Here is a 15,089-nt window from a genome sequence, read left to right as displayed (position 1 = left end):
TGTTCTGAGTTTTTAACTCGATCAAGTTTCTAACTGTTGCAACCAAAACTACTTCACTGAGACAGTTACTGTGAGAAACGTTGGCATGAGAGCAAAGCCCTGCACTGTGGGAGGAAGGCAGTGAACAGGACAAACGTCTGGGCATCCACTGGCAGTTACAATGATGGGACCTACTGCCATGGGGGATTTGGCTCACCGGTCTGTGTTCCCTCCCTTCTAGTAACAGACACTTCAATTACCTTTTGGGAAATTACATCTATCCTTTCAGTCTTGGGAAACTATTAATAAAAGTTCCTATGACCAAAGCATAAACAACAGGCATGTTTTCTTCTGGAGGTTCACCCAAGTGAAGTTCTGCAAAGGACTTGTAAAACAAAATAAATTTGTTGTTGTTGAAACTGTGACTCTCAGGTGTTCAGCTACAAGCAGCAGACAACCCAACTAATGTAATCAAATATAACCTAACTGTTTCGTTGTTGCATCCACAATCCCGAGATAAGCAGCTACTAGCTTTGGTCCAATTGGTCGGCACCGTCTGAGCTGCTATATTAGTGGGGGCCTCATCTTTCCCTCCCAAACACAAAGTCACCGTAGAGCTTCCTGCATCCAAGTTCAAGGCCATGCGTTTCAGTTTTCCTTACCAGGAAATTAAAATCTGTCTTACAAAACTCGCAGGTGTCTTCTTGCTCATATATTCTGCCTGGTCCTCGTAACTACGTGAGCTGCAAGAGGAATGGGGAAAGCTAGTATTTACTTCCTCCAGTCTCTGTGGGCGAAGGAAGCAAAGGAAAAGGACTGTGATTGGCATAGTCGCGGACAGCGGGCACCAGGCAGCAGCATCTCCTCTCTAGTGGCTACACTGAAGGCCGCACAGTTGATCCTGCTCTGCTCCCAAGTCCCAGTCCCGCAATTTGCCCTGGACTTTGCACCTCCCAAATGTAATTCCCAAGCTTTCAGTTTTGTTAAGGTTTCAGTGTGAAATTCTCCCCGCCCCCCCCCCCCCCCAAAGCTCAGCTTTGGGCCGCTTGGTCTTCAGCTGGTGGTGCTATTTTAAGAAGTTCTGGAAACTCTGGGAGGTGGAGCTTGGCTGGAGGAAGCGGACCAAGCTTAGCACGCCTGATTGATCTGGTTGATCAGGTTTACTCCAATGAATATCTCATCTGCCAGGCTTCTTACGCCTTACTCCACCGCCAGCCTAGCTCTCAGAGTTTAGTTTCATTAAGCTGTTTAATTGTTAACTTTCATCAACAGTTTCACTAATTTTAATTTTTCCTACCTCTGCAAGGACACGGGGATACATGTACCTAGAAAAACAAGCATAAAGGCTGGAACTGCATTTTTGAGAACATTTTTTTGAAGTAGTGGGAATTGTGCAGTGGGACTTCCCAAGCCCTCAAATCCACACCAGCACAAAGGATAATTCAGACTAGCAATAAAGGGCTGTTTTGTGTTTCTTAGACTAGCATGGCCCTTAGATTATGACACAAACAACCTCCAGTAAGAGTCAGCCTACTTGCTAGAAGAGGAACTTGGAGACCAGAGGCCATGCAGGCAACCTTGGCCTTACCATGGTAGGACACAGAGTTCCCTTTTAAAACGGGCTTTTGATATCACAGATGAAAGAATTTTTTAAAAAAACAAGGCACAGGGTAACTTGAGGACGATTTATTGGAGTTGGAAGGAGAAAACAATAGGTCATGCAGCTGCATGGGGGGTGGAGGAACAGGGAAAGTTGCCCTGTGAGCCAGAAGCCAGAAAGTGCCCCTGTTCCCTAGTGACCATCTGCAAGCCACTGGATGCGGGCAGCTGGAGCACAGAAATAGATATTTCAGTAGTGGGAGAGCTGTGCGGTAAATTTCTGTGCCCTCAGGCATACCTACCATATAGGTCTTTTCATTGGTAACTTAGGCTCATCTTGTTTAAGTAATAAAATAGCCTTTGCTCTTTACAGTAGGAGGAGGAGGAACTATTACCTCAAAGGCAGCCCCCTCATGGTGTTCTCATCTCCATTTTATACACAACTGACTTAACCGCTCTGATGGGCGGTTCTTTCACCAAGAGCATTTACTGACTTACCTTGCACAAGACCCTGGTACAGTTCCCAGCACCCACATCCTCTTCTGACTTCTGTGGACTTCTCAGTGCCGACGAAACACATAAATTTATGCACACACATAACTTTACAAATCAAGCACCACGCTAGGTGTAGTGATGCTTGCCTCTAATTCCACCCGGTAGACAGACAGGAGGACTGCTGTAAGTGTGTGGCCAACCTGGTCCACAAAGAAAGTCTAGGTCAGCTTGGACTACCTTACCTCAAAAAACAAACACAGCCTCTCCCCCAAGTCAAACTACTTGCCCAAAATGACCAGTTTGGATATCAGACTCCCTCCTTTGCTGCCTACCCTATATATACATATATATGTATGTGTGTGTATGTATGCACACACACACATACACACACACACACACACACACACACACACACACACACACACGAAACTGAGGCTGTCTGGGCTTTCCTGGCCCCCATCCATCCCTATTCAGCCATGCTGGTGGTCATTACAAGAACGTTCTCAAGGAAAGTGACTTCCCCTTAACTAATGACTAATATTTCATACAAATGAGCTGTACCTGTTCTTTGGGCAGAACATCCAGTTCTCAGGAATGGGTGTGGCGTTTGGGTGGCCCCATGAGGATTTCCTTTTGGTGTTAAACTGCCTGTCAGCTCCTGATAACTTACATGTCTAAAAGAGAATCAAACTTCATAAAGAAAATAAAATTGTTTGCTTCGGAGTCATTACAAATTCAGACTATTTTCCCCTTTCCAGAATCTTCCACAGTATCGCTAAATTTATCAAAAAAAATTTCTCTTCCCCCTCTGTAGAGGACCAAGTCAGCCACCCATTTTCTCAGTTTCCTAAATAATGAATGAGTCAAGTATGCTAGAACCCGGTTGTTGGGAAAAAGGAGAGGAAGGTTGAATTTCTCTCGTAGCCTTGGCCAACTCCGGGAGCAGCAGCAGAAATCGAATTGAAGGGCGCCGGGAGGAGTCTAGGGCCGAGAAGAAAGTGCGCCAAGGTTATTTTGAAGCCAGTAGGAAAAGGTCAACAAAGACCAAGAACCGACCTGGCTTTCCGCCCGGCCAGCTCGCGGGGCGGGGCCTCTGCTCTCTAGAGCCCCGCCTTCTCGGGGCGGGGCGAGAGCGAAGGGTGGGGCCGCGCTCCGTCGGGGCGGGGCCTGTGGAATCTCCGAATTCCTAGACGCGGGGCCTCGGCACGCGTCTCCCGGCGCGGGGTTCCTCTCACGCAGCCACCTTTCAAAAGATGCCGAAGGGGCGGCGCGGCAGCCAGAACCCCAAGATGAGCCAGCGGCCGGCTCCGCCCCTTTATTTCCCGTCGCTCTATGACCGGGGCATTTCGTCGTCTCCGCTGAGCGACTTTAACATCTGGAAGAAGCTCTTTGTGCCACTGAAGGCGGGCGGGGCGCCGGCGGCCGGGGTGGCGGGGGTAGCGGGGATCCGACCCCTGCCTCTGGCACCCCCAGCCACGGTGCCGCCGCCGCCTGGCCTGGGTCCCCCCAGCGAGCGCCCGTGCCCTCCGCCCTGGCCGTCCGGCCTGGCCTCTATACCCTATGAGCCTCTGCGCTTTTTCTACTCGCCACCGCCAGGGCCCGAGACGGCAACTTCAGCCCTGGTCCCCGGCTCCACGACCTCCTGGCTCGCCTCCGCCTCCCACCCCGAGGAGCTGTGCGAGCTAGAGATCCGGATTAAGGAGCTGGAGCTGCTCACCATCACTGGAGACGGCTTCGACTCCCAGCGCTGTGCGTGACCGCCAACCGAGCCCAACCCTAGGTGCCCTAATTGTCCGCTAGAGTCCATCAGTCGCCAGAATGTGACCCCAGACTGTCCCCAGCCCTAAGTGTCCCACTTCCAAAATCTGCCCTCCAAAGATCCAGACCCCCACGTGCTGAATTTCAACCGACCCCTGCCTCAACACACCTGAGCTATTCAAGTCCTTTAGTGTTAAACCTCACCCTTCAGGGGCTCGCCCTCTGGGTCTTGACACCTGAAGTACCCCCTTCCTAAACTTCACCTTACACAACAGTACCACATTTCTGTAGTCTGGAACTTCACCCACCACAGGCTGCCTATCTCTAGAGACCTTAACCTTCAATATTCAATCTTAAACTGGGGTCTGTGGGTGGTAAGAGATGGTAGGAACTGCCCAAACCTTGAAGGCCCTCAGTCATTCAATGAGGAGCCCTGGCCTCTGCCCTTCTATTGGCCCCATGCCTTATAGCCCTCTGACAGAATCTTGGACTCTGACATCTGATCTTAGGACTCAGGTTTTGGGCATCTACCCCAGAGCTGACCAAGTGTATTGGTGTAAGCAGGAGTCCTCTGGAATATGAACTGATTCCTCTCTACTGGGCAGCGAGGGTGTTAAATCTAACTGCATTTCCAGAAGGACCAATTGTTCAGGCATTAGTAGTCAAAGGCTGTCCTTTCCCACCATCTGTTCTAAGGCTTGAATTTGTCTACTAAAGGAGGACAGATGTCACTAGAAAGACCATTTCACCTGTTCTCTGCCATCGGTTAAATTGCTGCCTTCTGCCACACAGGGAGGGGAAGTATGGAAAAAGACCAACTTAGGTTGGCATAGCCATAGGAATGGTCTCCAATTCATCCTGTAGGATACACTTTTGCATAGGCATAGGAGACGTCCCTAGAGTTAGTCTTTTCACTCCTATGAGTTAGGTATGTCTGGGACACTTTAGGGTTGTGTACAATTACTTCTCAGAAACTTTCCCTGGAAGTTAGAAGATTCCTCCTTTGAGCGGAGGTGGTGCACACCTCCTAGTACTTAGGAGGCTGAGGCAGAGGGGTCAGGAGTTCCAGGACAGCCTGGAGCTACATAGGAAGACCCTGAGAAACAAAACAAAGGCCTTCCCAGCTACAGCTGAGTCTGTTTTGCTCTCCTGCAGATAAATTCCTGAAGGCGCTGAAAGATGAAAAATTACAAGGACTGAAGACGACCAGGCAATCTGGAAAGTCGGCCCCCGTCTCCTGAGGAGCTGCCCTCCAGAGCTGGGCAGCCACCTCCTTAGGTGTTAGTGCTTAGATAATGTGTCCTGTTTGTTGTCATTTCGAAGATGGTTATTTTCTGTTCTGTCTTTACTACTGTTATTGTTGCTCCTGGAACATACGTCACATGCAGTGCCTACTTGCATGGTAAATCTCACGGCGTCTGTCCTCTCTGCTGATGTTGGGGGACCTCTCTCATGGGGTGTAGGATTGCTGTCTGACCTGCTAAGTCTCCTGTGGTTTAAGGAGCAGACCCAGCACTATCACTGCTAGGCACACCAGGCTGGCCCATGTATGGGAGAGACTCAAAGCATAGGCCATAAATACCGGTCCTGATGTTGGCTCTCAGCTAGAAAGAGCCTTCGAGGAATAGAACTGAAATTAGAACTTTAGTTGCCCTCCATCCCATCTTTTATTTTTAGAAGTATTTGTTTTCAAAAAAATATTTTTTGGGGGGGGTCACAAAACTCTGGTAATCTTAGCAGCAGAGACATGGTCCTTCTAAGAGATTCACATACAACATTCAAGAAGCATTTATCAAGTGTGTATTATACGCTTAGACCCCATCTAAGCTCTTGGAATCGGGGGTGGGGAAACGATAAAGTGGGAATTTAAATGACACTACAAGATGGTGTCACAGAACATGTCATGCCAAACAAGGAAAAGGAGTGGACAGTAAGGACAGCCAGACTATCCTAGGGCAGGCAGGATGGGGTTTCAGACAGCGTTTCTTTGAAAAGAGCTACTAGGAGCTACTACGTACCCTAGGATGACCTTGAACTCCAAGCCTTCCTATACTTGCCTCCCAGGTTCTGGGATTACAGGTGTGTGCTACCAGGCTTCTTCAAGAGATAGCATTTAAACCATCTTGGGAAGTGATTGAAGGTCATAGCCCTATGGGGGAATGTTCCCCGCAGAAGGGCCAGTGCAAAGGCTTACAGTGGGAGCATGCCAGCATTAACAAGCCCTAACAAGTAGGTCAGCCCGCAGAGCAGGAGGGGTGAGGAAAGAGGGAGAGGAATGAGTGCGGAGGAACTCACTCATGTAGTTCAGTAAGAACTCATTCTTGTAGTGAGGCCAGGCACAAAGTTCCTTGTGAGATGAGAATAGTCTTTAGGGGCTTGCAGGGAAGGTATAACACTATCTGCCTGGGGCTACAGGTTCTTCCTGCAGCTCTGCTGTGAACAGACAGCAGGGGTACAATCAAGAATGCAGGGAGAGCCTTTAGCAATCAGTAATCCGGCTGAAGAGAGTGCTGCCAGCAGTGTGTGTTGAGAACCCAACAGGACACACACGAACAGGAGTGTGTGTCACTCCTGGAGGCACTGGGCCGAGCTGCAGCCACTGGTGGGTCAGGTTCTGGGGGAGGTGTGTAATTTAGCCTGAGGAGTGTGAAATGTAGGCCTCTATAGCTGTGGGATGTGTGAGCCTGGAGTTCTGGACAAGGCCTTTGCTGAAGTACAAAATGAGCAGTTACTGATGTGGAGATGTGAGACCACATGAGACCTCCACAGGGGTGTATGTAGGGAAAAATAGAGCAAGTTTCAGTGCATCCCTGACCAACAATCGGAAGTCCAAAATGCTCCAAAATCTAAAACTTTGACCACCAAGTTGACTAAGTTTCACATCGTGAGACTTTTATTTCATGCACAAAAGCATTTAAATATTGTCTAGAGTTACCTCCAGCTTATGTGGATAAGCTGTAAAGAAAACATGAATTCCGTACTTAAACTTGGGCCCCATCCCCAAGATATTGCACAATTCTCAAAATCAGAAGAAAAGGAGGAAGAAGAGAGGAGGAGAAGAAAAGAAGGAGGAGGGGAAGGAAAAGAAGAAGAAGAAGAAGAAGAAAGAAGAAAAGACCCCCAAACAAACCCATGACACTTTTGGTCCCAGGTATTTTGCTTCGGGGAGAATTCTGCGCCTAGAGGTACTTTGGTGGAGGAAAAGATGCCAAGCCTTGAGGAATAAAAAGCAATTACCCCTGTGTCAGTTGTGTGTGGCATCAACTGAAGAAGGCATCAAGGAGGTGAGTGACCTGCCTTGACAGACAGTGCTGCATGGGGCTGGCAAGGTGGCTCAGTGGGTAAGGTACTCGCCACCAAGCCTGACAGCCTGAATTTGGTCTCTAGGAGCAACTGATGGAAGGAGAGAACCAGCTCCTGGTGATTGTTGTCTCACTTCCACACACATGGTGTGGCACATGTGCGCACAAACACACACACATTTTTAAATTAGAAAACAGCTCTTTTCTGTCTTCCTCTTGAAGAGGCAGCTTCGCTTCTGCCTCTCTCCCCACTTCTCCGCTCCCCCCCCGTCTCTTTCTCCTCTTCTCTCTCTCTCTCTCTCTCTCTCTCTCTCTCTCTCTCTCTCTCTGCCCCCCATTCTCCCTTCTCCCTCCATAACCCCCTGAATAAATATTCAACCTCACTCTGCAATAAATAAATAAATTAAGTAAGTAAGTAAGTAAGTAAGTAAATAAGAAAGTGCTGACATGGCAGTAAGGAAAGCCAAAGTGTCCACTCATAGACTTAGTATTGTTCTTTTTGAAAGAATATGATGATGGGATGTCCCGGGCAGCTCGCGGAGTCCGACAAGGATGGCCGTGAGTCCCTGCAGCACCATGTGGCCGGGGGAGTCAGGCGGGCGGTTACGACAGATAAAAGGCTCATAAGACATAGTATTATTTAAAGAAGAGGGAGACATTTATTGCTTAAAGAAGAGAAAAACAGAGAGAGAACAAAGACACACGTACACACAAGACGAGACAAACACACGCACGCACACACGCGCGCGCGCGCGCGCACACACATACACACACGCACCAGAGAGAGAGAGAAGATGGCTGCGGGGGAGGTCCAAAAGTGGCTGGGGTGGGCCTGGTTAGTTCTTAAAGTGGCAGCAGAAGACTAACACTTAGTAGCACATGGTTTGTACTAGTGATAGCTTTAGGGGCAGTTTTGGTTGACCAGTAGGAGCACGCCTGAATGGGGTGATTTTAAGAGAGGCTGGGGGCAGGTGGATTGGAGCTGATGGGTGCTGGTCACTTCTTGGTTTTGTCTGCAAAGGAAAACAGATCAGAAGTTAGCAGAGCAGGATGGGGTAAGAAGACTTGATTAAGATGGAAAGATAGCTGTCTGTCTGTGTTCTGAGGAGGATAATCCAGCAGAAAGTGCTGGAGACGGAGGGGATGGTCACGTTTGAAGGCCTGCTTGAGTCCTTAAGAAAGATCGGTTTTCTTTGACTTCTTGAACAGAAGACGGCAGACTAATTGTGAAGACAGTTGTTCCTCACAGGAAGCCCCATGGTCAAGACACCACAGACTAATTGTGAAGACAGTTGTTTCTCACAGGAAGCCCCATGGTCAAGGCACCACAGACTAATTGTGAAGACAGTTGTTCCTCACAGGAAGCCCCATGGTCAAGACACCACAGACTAATTGTGAAGACAGTTGTTTCTCACAGGAAGCCCCATGGTCAAGGCACCACAGACTAATTGTGAAGACAGTTGTTTCTTACAGGAAGCCCCACGGTCAAGGCCCTGGCAGGTGAGGAACCTGTTCTCTGCTTTCAATGCGGCATTTTGAATGCTGCATCATCTGGAGGGGAAGGACAGTGTGTCTTCCCTCATATGGCAGAAAAAGCCTAAGAAGAGAGGAAACTCAGTCCTGAAAGCTGGCTTTATAATGGCCTTAATTTGATGAAAGAGGGTTGGACTTGTGACCCACACACCTCTGTAAGGCCTTGCTTTCCACCACACACAGTTCACTGAAAATTAATCTTTCAAGATAATTTTGGAGGGAGTAGAAGTATTCACACAACAGCACAGGGTATCTAGCATCTAGCAGAGAGATCCATCTAAAGGGAAGCACCGGAGACTCATCTCAACAGGACTGACCTCTGTGTGGGGTATAGACGCTGGGCAGTGAGTAAGTGGGGTGACAGGAACTCTGGAAGTTGCCTACACGTGTACACAGATTTGTGCAGCAGCCCCCAGCTTGAGGGTACAAATTCGCATGCCTGCGGGCCCTGGCTGGGAACCCAGGTAGGACTGGCGAGCACTTGGACCCAGTGTTAAGGGGAACAGCTCCCTAGTGCAGGTGGCTGTTGCCAAACAGTGTGGGCGCAGGGTCAGGTGAAAGTCCTTGGTTTCTCAGTCTTAGCAACTCATCCACTCCATATGCTTTCAGTCCTCCCCTCCCCCACCCCCAGGACGGCATAGCAAGACACTGCATAGCCAAACAACAAAAACCACCAATCAAAAGCGGGGCTGGGCAGGTGGTGGCCCAGTGGGTGTGTACACATGAGGACCAGAGTTTGGATTCCAAGGAGCCACATAAAAAGCTGGGGACAGCCACAAGTGCCTGTAACCACAGGGCTGGGAGTAAGGTGGAAACAGGATTGTTGGGGCTGCTTGGCCAGCCAGTCTAGCTGGGCCTAGTAAAGATCCTGTCTCAAAGGAATGAGACAGAGTCACAGTGCAGGACACCTGATATCTTCCTCTGTGTACCTAGCACAACACCGGGGCATATACTACATACACACACACACACACACACACACATACACAAATAATACATACATACAGGTAGACATATACATGCATTATACAGACACAGATACATATAAACGCACAAATAAATACATACATACAGACATATACATACATTATACAGACACAGATATATATAAACACACAAACAGCACCCCCCCAAAAACCTAGGAGCTATAGAAGTTGTGTGTAACGATGCCAGGACATTTGGCATTCCTTCTGAGGAATTTTTTTTTATTTTGTTTTTCTTTTTTAATCTTTCTTATTTATTTATTTGTTTGTTTGTTTGTTTTAATGTACATTAGTGTTTTGCCTGCTTGTATGTCTGTTTGAGGGTGTCAGATCCCCTGGAACTGGAGTTACAGACAGTTGTGGATAGCCATGTGGGTGTTGGGAATTGAACCCGGGTCCTCTGGATGAGCAGCCAGTGCTCTTAACCACTGAGTCATCTCTCCAGCCCCCTTCTGAGGAATTCTGACCTCCTCCCATCTGTTCTCCGTGTGCTCTGGACTTATAGGTGACACAGCAGGCCATGAAGGATGGTAAGCTGGGCAAATGCTTGGTTCTGATTGTCACTCAGCAGCGGCCAATACATTCATACTGTAACCTTCCTCTCTGGATCCCCTGATAGCCTGGACCTGCCCTCCCCAGACTGCTGCAGGAGGCTGACACAGTTAGACTTTATTTACAGCCAACAACATGGGCCCCATTTCCTGCAGCAGGAAAAGACATATAGGCTCACCTCTCAAGTACCAATTTATCTGTGCCTGAGGCTGTTGTGGGAAGTCCAGGCATTTAATGGGTGACTGGGAAGCAGAGCCATCAAGAAAGGGTGGCCACTGTGCTATTCTCATGGCACAGGTCCCTCCAACTCCAAAACCCAAAGAAGAACCCACAACACAGGAAGGCCATAAAATCAGTGTACAGTTCTAGACAGGGTGCATGGTTTGGAGATCTTTTGCACATATGGTAGCTATATCCCAAACCAGGCACATTACATACTTTAAAGCAGTATAATCAGAGCCTTCTGTTATCTACCGGTACTTCCTGGACACCACACATTGCTTTAAGCTTTTGAAATGGATCATTGAACCTCATCCTCAGACATTGAACCTCATCCACAGACATTGAACCTCATCCTCAGATCTGTAAGACAGAGAGGCTGGTTTTATAGGTTGCCCAAAGTTGAGGCAATGAGTAGTAAATGAATACCACCACAGTTCTGCTACAGTAGACAGTGTAGACTTGGGGCTGGCTCCAGAGCCTTCGTTCTGACCACAAAGACCCGTGTAGACATCCTGGACAGAATGTATGGTGTCAGCAGGAAACAGTGCCAAACTTAAGTTGGTTTGTGTGTGAGTACATGTGTGTGCATGCCTTTATATGTGCCCAGGTGTATACAGATGCATATGTCAGAGATGAAGCTCAAGTGTCAATTCTCAGGTGCCATGTACTTTTTTAAATTTAATTTTATTAAAATATTTTTAATGCATATGGTTACTCTGCCTGTATGTATGTGTTTACTCCCCTGGAACTGAAGTTAGAAACATACAAACAGTTATGAGCTGCCATGTGGGTGCTGGGAATCAAACCTAGGTCCTTGGAAGAGCAGCCAGTACATATAACAGAACAGATATTAAACAAGAATTATAGTTACAATATTTAGTCCATATACATTTGACAAATTAAGGAAAATACTCTATAATCTATTCTATCTTTTAGTCTAAAGTTTTATACCTAATTTATCTTTTATCATAACTAAGGAAATCTGTTGCAGTTTATAATAAAATAGTCCTACACTAGCCCAGAATGGAGTGTAATAAAGATTTATTTATTTAGGGGTAGACTCACAGAAAAAGCAGTGATCAGCAGTCCTCTGCATGAGCAGGGAACTGGGTCTGAATCCAGCAGTCAAAAGGCCTGTGAATGCTTTATGTCTGTATTTATAGTACAAGAAACTACACCCAGAGTAGGTCAGTATCTTAAAGGTCATTGGCTGAAGGAGTTCTCACAGCACCACCCTCTTTTGTCTAAATAAGAGATTTCTAACCTAACACAAAACTACATACAATAAGAACAAATATCAAACATATATAAAAATTAGAATTATAACCAGCATGAACAACATCAAGCAAGAAACATTCTAAATGTTTCAATAGCTATCCTATCTTAAGGAGTCTAAATCTTGTATTAGAAATGGCTTGGCTAAGCCATGACAGGAAAGTAATTATGACTATCTAGTCTTCAACCCCATTGAAGACCTGAGAAGGAAGATAATATTGCTTGAATAGATAGGAAGTGTAATCAAGCAACTTCCAAAATGTGCAATAAATGACAGAGACAACTCACTATCTGGGAAATCACCCAAAGTCTCATTTGCAACATTGGAGCTACCAACTTTGGCTAAGGCCTAGAGTAACTGACAGACAATTTTCAGTAGCAGGAAAAATTTTAAAAACTGTTTTACCCTGCTTGTTCTGTCTGGACACTGTGCATTTTGTCAGTAGTTGAGGCAGGGGCAGTTCTTTCCCCAAAGGCCAGTTTTGACAAGAAGAAAACAAGCTTCAACATTCTCTCAAGAATAGATTGGTGCTACTGGGAGCAATCATGTATCATATCAACAAAATCCTAAGTTATTTAAATGCCATATTCTACAGTTCTTTGAAGTGGTTGAAGATTACCTATCTATGTGGATATAATCTCTATGTATCTAAAAAATTTGATTAACTTTAAGTATGACAAACATGGATGACTATTGACCTATAATACTAAATGCCTGTGTAGCTTAAAGACCAGGACTTCATATTAGAATGAATATTAAACCATCTTTAAATGATTGTACAACAAATGAGGACAATAACCTCAAAACGTGAACAATGTATAAGTGGTGTAGGAGGGTCTTCTGTCTATGTGTTACTTTCTTTGGTTAAATAAAGAGTCTGCCTTGGCCTTTTGATAGGGCAGAAAATTAGGTGAGCAGAGTAGAGAGAACAGAATGCCGGGAACAAGGGAAGTGTGGCAGACGCCATGGCTCTCCTCTCCAAGATGGACGCTAGTTAGACTCATGCCGGTAAGCCACAGTCAAGTGACAATACACATTATTAGAAATGGGTTAGATCAAGATGTGAGAGTTAACCAATAAGGGGCTGGAGATAATGGGCCAGCAGCAATTTAATTAATACAGATCTCTGTGTGATTATTTCAGGCATAAGCTACCCAGGTGGCCGGGAGCTGGGCAGCGGGAAGTGGCCCACCGCTCCTTAATACAACATATAAGTTTCTTGATTAGAGGTAGAAATGTATAGTACAATATGATAAATATATCCTAAAACTGTACCAATATACAGATTGTCTTAAACAGAGGTAGAAACATGCATGCATACAATATGACAAAACAAATTTGCATAAGTGTACAAATGTTGTAAACAGAAATAGGAGCATATTCAATATAACAAAATTTGAATTTGTACCAATATACAAGACTCTATACCAATATAAATTGTCTATAAATAATAGCTCGCAAGTATTTACTCTATTACTCACTATTATTTTTAGTGTGAGTAAGCTCACACTAATCTACCTATTATCCCATCCAATATCCCCCTTTTTTTTTCCAAAGAAGATCCCTGAGCCTACATAATTTCCACCCCAACCTCCAACCCTATACCAGTTATAATAAACCCCTAATTGATGTCCTTAACCATGAGGACAAACTTTGTTGGGGAAGGGGACATTGTCTTCCAGAATTACTTCCAGCTGTCATGGGGTGATGTTCTTTCTATGGGATCCTGTAAAACTAAGTTTCAAGATTATTGTCTGGTATAATTGTAAATACTCTCTGAGTAATTGATACGGTTTTTCTGAACTTCTTACTTGGAGTTCTGGCCAGAATGTTGTAGGTGCACCATTTCAGCTAACCAAGTTGGAACCATCTTAAGCAACTGGTACCCAAAACTGATCTTACAGTAGCACTATCAGGATTATGACATCATATCAACCAAGTGGAGTCATTGTTGTGGGATCCCATCTTCTTCCTGGAAACTTCAAAGATTACTGCAGGAAAATTTATTGTTCATTGTGGAAAACTTAAACATTATTCATATAGACATATATTCAATGAAGAGTATGATAGAGACAAAAATAGGTATGGAGAAAAATAAATTTTTTTCTAAATTCTTTCTTCTTTCTGTCTGATATCAGATGGCTTCTGACATGAGAAAGAAACTCTGAATTTTTTTTTTTAACAACATGCTTGGATTTAGAGAAGGATAGCCATTGTTCAACTCCAAAGCTAGTTTTGATTTTTAAGTAAGTCACAATTAACATTATACTGCAAGGTGTGTGTGTATGTATATATACATGTGTGATGTGATATATATATATACATATATATATATATATATATTTTTTCAGGTAATGAAATTCTACCCTGCAGATGACCTGTCCTCATACGTCAGATTTCTCTTTGCTTGGTGATCCTTTCTGGATAGTTATCTTTTCTTCTTTAGGCATCTAAATGTCTAAGGTCTCTTGACTTTTTGAAGATGAGTATTTTCCTGCAAAGTGAAGAACAGAACCCTACTCTAACACTTATGAGGCTTTCTTATCACCTGTATGATTGTCTTCTCTGTGGATGAACTGTCATTTCTCTGTCTCAAGAGGTTTTTTTTTTTTCTAAACTGAATCTTTATCTGTGGAAACAAGAGAGAAACCCCTCCCCAATGTAGCACATCTCCTGGTTTCCATTCTGAGGTCAGTGCATCCTTGAATACATCGGCTGATTTAATTCTGAAGTTTTTTCTATTATCCGATGTCTGTCAGTTGCTGTTGTTCCTTTCTCATTAGTATTAAGAAAATTCAAGGTTAATAAAGCATTATGCAATCATTTCTGGGGTTATTTTCCATCCCTTTCTGTTTGTTTATCATATCCTTTGTGGTTTGATTTGATCTTTCTATAACTGTCTGACCTGTAGGATTGTTTGGTATACCTGTAATATGCTTTATATTATAATAAGAAAAAATTGTTTCATTTTCTTAGAGTCATATGCTGGACCATTGTCTGTCTTTATTTGTGCAGGTATACCCATGATGGCCATAACTTCTAGTAAATGTGTGATTACCAAATCAGTCTTTTCTGAACTCAAAGCAGTTGCCCACTGAAAACTTGAATAGGTGTCAATGTGGTGTTTTAATTTTTCAAATTATATGAAGTGGAAAACATCTGTCTGACAGATTTTATTCCTTTGAGTGCCCTTTGTTTTACTTCCTGCAGGTCATGGTGTTTGATTATATAAAGAACAAGTAGGACATTTCCTTATAATTTCCATAACTTGTTGCCATGTAATAGAAAACCCTTTTATTTAGACAAGATCTCCTGAGTAAATTGGAAGCATGGGAACCTTGGGAGAGGGTTGAAGGAGAGGAGAAAGACAGGGAGGGGAGCAGAGAAAAA

At 45.0% G+C, this 15,089-nt stretch overlaps 1 protein-coding gene across 2 annotated transcripts; it reads left to right on the top strand.

The window, feature by feature from the left end:
* The first annotated feature begins 3,326 nt into the window (after positions 1-3,326).
* On the top strand, positions 3,327-5,243 carry C10H11orf91 (chromosome 10 C11orf91 homolog). 2 transcript variants are annotated; one of them, XM_048443651.3, is made up of 2 exons: positions 3,327-3,822; positions 4,987-5,243. In XM_048443651.3, the coding sequence occupies exons 1-2, from the start codon at positions 3,327-3,329 to the stop codon at positions 5,070-5,072; spliced, it is 582 nt and encodes a 193-aa protein (XP_048299608.1). In that variant the 3' UTR covers positions 5,073-5,243. The 2 variants fall into 2 exon arrangements, with proteins under 2 accessions (XP_048299608.1, XP_048299609.1); XM_048443652.3 differs by having other exon boundaries at positions 3,327-3,853.
* The last annotated feature ends 9,846 nt before the right edge of the window (positions 5,244-15,089 follow it).

Source organism: Myodes glareolus, chromosome 10 (genome assembly GCF_982192425.1).
Source record: "Myodes glareolus chromosome 10, mMyoGla1.1, whole genome shotgun sequence".
Taxonomy (NCBI): domain Eukaryota; kingdom Metazoa; phylum Chordata; class Mammalia; order Rodentia; family Cricetidae; genus Myodes; species Myodes glareolus.
The sequence above is the reverse complement of the archived record's forward strand: the minus strand, read 5'-3'. Positions and strand labels throughout refer to the sequence as shown.